This window comes from Miscanthus floridulus, chromosome 4 (genome assembly GCF_019320115.1).
Source record: "Miscanthus floridulus cultivar M001 chromosome 4, ASM1932011v1, whole genome shotgun sequence".
NCBI classification, from domain to species: Eukaryota; Viridiplantae; Streptophyta; class Magnoliopsida; order Poales; family Poaceae; genus Miscanthus; species Miscanthus floridulus.
This window is the reverse complement of record NC_089583.1, coordinates 68,650,053-68,655,378: the sequence shown is the minus strand read 5'-3', so window position 1 is coordinate 68,655,378 and position 5,326 is coordinate 68,650,053. Positions and strand designations below refer to the sequence as shown.

Sequence of the window (5,326 nt, the reverse complement as noted above, 5' to 3'; positions counted from 1 at the left end):
GTAGTATCTAAATGTATAAAAATATGTAAATAAAAAATTAAAATAACTTATAATTTTAAAAAAGAAGGAGCAATATTTAAATGTCAAAACATGCTACGAATCCTTCCGAAGCCGCTCCAAACATGGCCCATGCCGCTACGCCGCTTTATTCGGTGGGCCCACGCAGCCACCTCCAAGCATCCGCTGCTCTGCTCTTCGCCTCTTCTCCTGAGTCCTGGCCGCTGCCTCGCATTTTTCTAATCCTTTTTATTACTCGTTAATTAATCGCGTTGCGTTTGTTTCTCTTCGTTGGGTTGGGCCTTTGGAGGCTGCCTGCCTGTGCCTGGGAAACTCGAGAGCCGCCCCTGCTCGGCTGCTCCTCCCCTCTCCAGCTCTCCTCCAACTGTCCCACAAACCTCTGTTCCTGGCTTGCGACGGCATCGGCCTCGGCCTCCCGCCGGCGAGCGATGGAGCGGCGGTCCGTCCGCTTCGTGCCATCCGAGGTGCGCACCCGGCCCGCGCGCCATTCCCTCTCCCTTCCCCTCCTCCCCCCTGCGCCGCCGCGGTGGTGCTGGGGTCTATCTCATCGCGTCTTCCCTGCCCCGGTGCGGGTTGGGTTATTGCTGCTGGAGGCGTGAAGAATCCTTTTTTTCTTCTTCTGTTTGATCGGATGACGTTCGAGGATTTTTGCGTGCGCACAAGATTGGTTTGGTTGCTTGCGCGGTGCTCCGCAGCAGGCTACCTGCTGGAGGTTTTGGCGGGGGTTTATTGAGGGGGTTTCTTTGCCCTCCCGTTTGGGTCCCCATTGGCCGGCTTCTGGGGCAATGGGAGCTTCTCTTCCTTGGAGGAGGAACTTTGCTGGGATTCCCTGTGCTCGTGCCTTTACCTGTCCGCGATCGCATTTTCCGGTGGCTTGGGGGGCGACCATTCCGATGATTCTGAATCATCGGCGGGTTGCTTGTGCATGCGATTTTTGGTTCTTGATTAGGTTGCCAATCGCTCGGTCCGAGCTGCGGTAGGCTGCTCCGGTAGAAGTTTTTTTTTGATCTACTAGGGTTTTGTTCATGCCTCGAAGATGCCCAATAGTAGGGGGAAATCGGAATTGCTGGTTTAGGTAATCAATTCGTGCTACGGGACAGAAAGGAATTGTTTGATTATTGCATTGATGCATACATTTAGTTAATACTTGCAAAATTGACCACACCAGTGGTTAATACCAAAGTAGATTGTTCGGCGTATTCTGGGAATTTGTAATATTTTGCTTAATGGATAGTAACGACTTACAATTTGGAACAGAGGGAGTATAACCAAGGTTTGGCTTTTGAGTCAAGTGATGCTCCAGTGGCAGGTGCAAAATGTTCTTTTAGCTAACCAATTTGTGAAACGTGAGAAAAGGGATTGTTTGATTGTTCCATCGATACATTCAGTTAATACATGTAAAATTCGCCACAAGTGGTAGTCAAATTACCAAAATGTCCCCCCTAGTCTTATTTGTGTTGGCATTTGATAATGGGGAGTGGGAACCGAGTCCTTATGTCATATCATATCATTGTACCAAGGGCATTGCTGTGCTGAGGACTGTTAGGTCTTTGGGTCAAACATTATAAATGGCCTATTCTTTTAGGTCCACCCACTTCTGTGTTCCACAGAATTATGGATCTTCTCTTCATCGATCAGTACACTATGTTAATATGGAGTTGCTATTGCATTTCAAGTAGTTTTGGAGTATATATATCATGCTAGTTTTATTAGATATACTTCTCTGCATTTTCCATTATAGCTAGCTTGAAATACTACTGGTACAGATTGCAAGGATGGAGAAATTGGCTGCAGATAGAAAAGAGCAAGTCTTTGATAACAAGTTCTGCCAGAAGCTTGCAGAAGAATTTAAGTAAGTCTCATATTGTTACTTTGTTCCAACTTCCTTGTTAGTTTGAAACATAACCGAAAGAATACAGATTTTTATCAAACTTTCCAATTGAAACATATAGCACGATTGAGATATCCTGTATTGTTCTCTTCTAAGCACGAGTCTCTTGTACCTTTTTGCTTGACAGTATTAATACAGGGTGTTGTGAATCTGAAACCCATCCATTTTATAGTTTAAACATTGGGTTGCATACAGTAGTTTTAAAGTGATGCTGATGTGTGATTACATTTTCTGCTCTTATATACAGTCGTTCTGCTGGCCGTGCTGGAAGTAAAGCGTTACAGGCTACACAGGTGATGATACCTTAATATGCCCCATATTTTACCAATTGTGCACTAGCTGACCTATTGACATCTCTGTCTATAGGTTCAAGGATGGTTCCTTAATAAGTTTCCAGCATCAACCACTAAACCTACTTGTGTGCCCACTGCTTCCCAAGAAAAGACTTCAGTCTCAGAAGTAAATGTATCAATTTCTGAAAAAAGATCTGCAGCTTCTGAAGAAAAACATGTGTGCCCACTGCTTCCCAAGAAAAGTACTTCAGCCTCAGAAGTAAATGTATCAGTTTCTAAAAAAAGATCTGCAGCTTCTGAAGAAAAACTTTTCCCTCTTGATACAAGTGTTTCAAATAATGAGGATGAGGTTTCTCCTGTTTTTCCATTAGGTATTTTCAAACATAGATCTTTTGATTCTGGAAAATTCAATGCTTGGTGCTTAGCAATGAAATGCTGTATGTACTCTTCTTTTCAGAAACTAGAGATATGATTCCTGAACTTGAAGACCTGGAGTTTGAGGCCAAGTCTGCAAAGGATTCTGCATGGTAGATATCCTTGCACAGGCAACTATTCTATTGTTTCCTTCGTCCGTTTCTTCCGCTTACTTGCAATAATTCGGTTCATTTCCTGCCTCATTTGTTGGCCTCGGTGACTGTTATACCCTGATTTACTGTGACAGTACTTGGACATCTGTTGTTCAGCTTGATTTTGTTGGTGAATACTGAATATTGAACAGAGTACAATGATAGATAATATAAGTGATCTCATTATCGGATGTACTAGTTCGTACCGAGCCTACAGGCTGTAATCCTCAATTATTTGCACTATCCTGGTAAGGCTAATGATGTTTCTTTAAACTATGGTACTTAATCTTATATGATCTTGGCAGTGGTGAGACATAGATGTTTAGCGTTGCTAGCTGGGAGATTAGGATGCATATGCTTGCATTATGTTGGTAGCACCACCTGTGGGGTTGGCATTTCAATCGTCTGGTAGCCAATTTCAGTGTCATGAGATGCTATTTTTGTGCTATGCAGGTATGACATTGCCATGTTCTTGGCACATAGGACGAACAAGGCGGGTGAAGTAGTAAGAATAACTGATATCTTATTACCATATGGCTCTTTGAGTTTTCGGAATGCTTCTATAGGCTGTTACCTCTCTATCATAGTTTTCTTTGTTATGTTTTCTTTATTGTTTGTACAATAGCATATTCAAAGTTCAATCTCATCCTTTTGTAACTCAATATTTCTGTACTGTTGTTTTAGGAAGTCCGGGTGAGATTCGAGGGTTTTGGGGCTGATGAGGATGAGTGGGTGAATGTCAAGAAGTTCATCCGCCAGCGTTCCATTCCTCTGGAGTCGTCACAGTGCAAAAGCATTGTTGAAGGAGACCTTGTCCTCTGCTTCAGGGTAAGTGGAGTGAATCACAATTTTCCTATAGTAATAGCAGCAACATGAAACCTGGTAGAGCGATACCATTAGATCATATGTTGTTCCTTGTGTTACAGTGATTTGAACATCAGGAGGGAAACGGCAAGGCAATGCATATCTATGCACATGTTCTTGATACCCTTTTAAAGTTCATCCATTAGGCTCTTCCTTTTTCTTACTGCGATTTGAACATCAGGAGGGAAACGACGAGGCATTGCATTTCGATGCGCATGTTCTTGAGGTTACACGGAAGCAGCATGATATTAGGGGGTGCAGATGTGTATTCCTTATTGAATACGATCAGGACCAAAGCCAGGTATTTTCAACCAACCATACCCTAGCCAATCATTGATCATCTAATCATAGAGTGCTTTGATTGCTCTTATTGTTTTATATAGAAGTATCAATATGGCTTGATACTGAGAAGCCTCTCTTTTGGCTGATGGCAGGAGAGGGTGAGCCTGAGAAGATTGTCTCGGCGGCCAAAGTACTTCTGAAGGCTCCTCCTGTTAGCCTGATGGGCACACATCTATCTGGAACTGAAACTAACCTGAACTTGAAACTTAGGTGAAGTTAGGGGGATGAACTTTGTGGCATCCTTGATCATGTGTGTATTAGCAACCGGCAGCAAGCATGGGCTTGCATTCCAACCTCTTTGTCACAGGGCTGCCCGGACTGGCTGTGGGCGGCTGAATTTTGTAGACCTGTTTACGGTGCAGGAGAGGGAAGAGTACGCCTTGAGCACTTATACTGTGTACAATGCGGTCTATATGCTTGCTATTTCATCTTCTTGCTGCAGCATTATCTTGTTTCTCTTGATCCAAAGTATGGCAGGATTTTCCACCTTTGTCTTCGTTGTTGAACCAGCCTATGGCTTTGTGGATCCTGGTCATATGCACTGAGGATTTGGTCGGCTAGTCTGCTGCGATTTTGGCCGTATCCACCGCCTGCACCAGAACACTACCATTTGTCCATGTGCCTCTTTTGTGCCCTGGCATGGAGATGGAGCGCATCGTGCTTATTGTGTGTCAAGTTCTCCGCGCGGTGCATGGCTTCTGCCTCAGATCAGACGCCTCCAAGCGGTCCGTTCAAATACTACTATAGCCTTCTCGTAGGTGACGATGACTAGTTCATGTTGGCGGGTACTCCTATAGCTCAATCAATTGGAGCCCCTGGAGCATCAACAAATACTGTCGAGAGAGGCAAACAGAGCAGCAAGCCAAAGCCATGCAGATGACGATGACGACGCGCTTCGGGACAGGACGGAGAGATTACGGACGGAAGAATCCCACGGGATTCCAGAAGAAATGAAACAGCTCAATTCTGTCACGATACAAGCACTAATCAGCTATAAAATATAGTATATAATAAAGAAAAGAAATGGATCCACGCATGTATGTATCCCAAATCAGCGGCCTAAAGCATGGTGCGGTTGACAGGGTGTGCGTTTGTTTCTTCTGAGTCCACAGGCATCAGATAGATCGATCATCGTCAGCGTCATATATTCATCCCCTGCTCGATCGGCGGTTGGCGCTTACCAGATCCTCCATATCTCGCGCGGCTATGTTAACGATATTGACACCGACTTGAGGTCGGCAGTCGGCACCAAGCGACCAGATCGGAAGGACTGCCACCTACCAACCTTTCCCTGCCTCACCGACATGTGGGACTGGCCCCACGGCCCACGCCACGCTGGATTGACATATCTC

The 5,326-nt window shown here is 44.7% G+C and overlaps 1 protein-coding gene across 2 annotated transcripts; it reads left to right on the top strand.

The window, feature by feature from the left end:
* The first annotated feature begins 269 nt into the window (after positions 1–269).
* Positions 270–4,402, top strand: LOC136551637 (protein SAWADEE HOMEODOMAIN HOMOLOG 2-like). 2 transcript variants are annotated; one of them, XM_066543192.1, is made up of 9 exons: positions 270–482; positions 1,785–1,870; positions 2,157–2,202; positions 2,276–2,573; positions 2,660–2,729; positions 3,222–3,273; positions 3,453–3,596; positions 3,814–3,933; positions 4,067–4,402. In XM_066543192.1, exons 1-9 carry the CDS (start codon positions 447–449, stop codon positions 4,112–4,114), a joined length of 900 nt encoding a protein of 299 aa, XP_066399289.1. In that variant the 5' UTR covers positions 270–446; the 3' UTR covers positions 4,115–4,402. The 2 variants fall into 2 exon arrangements, with proteins under 2 accessions (XP_066399289.1, XP_066399290.1); XM_066543193.1 differs by lacking the exon at positions 4,067–4,402 and adding an exon at positions 3,695–3,724.
* The last annotated feature ends 924 nt before the right edge of the window (positions 4,403–5,326 follow it).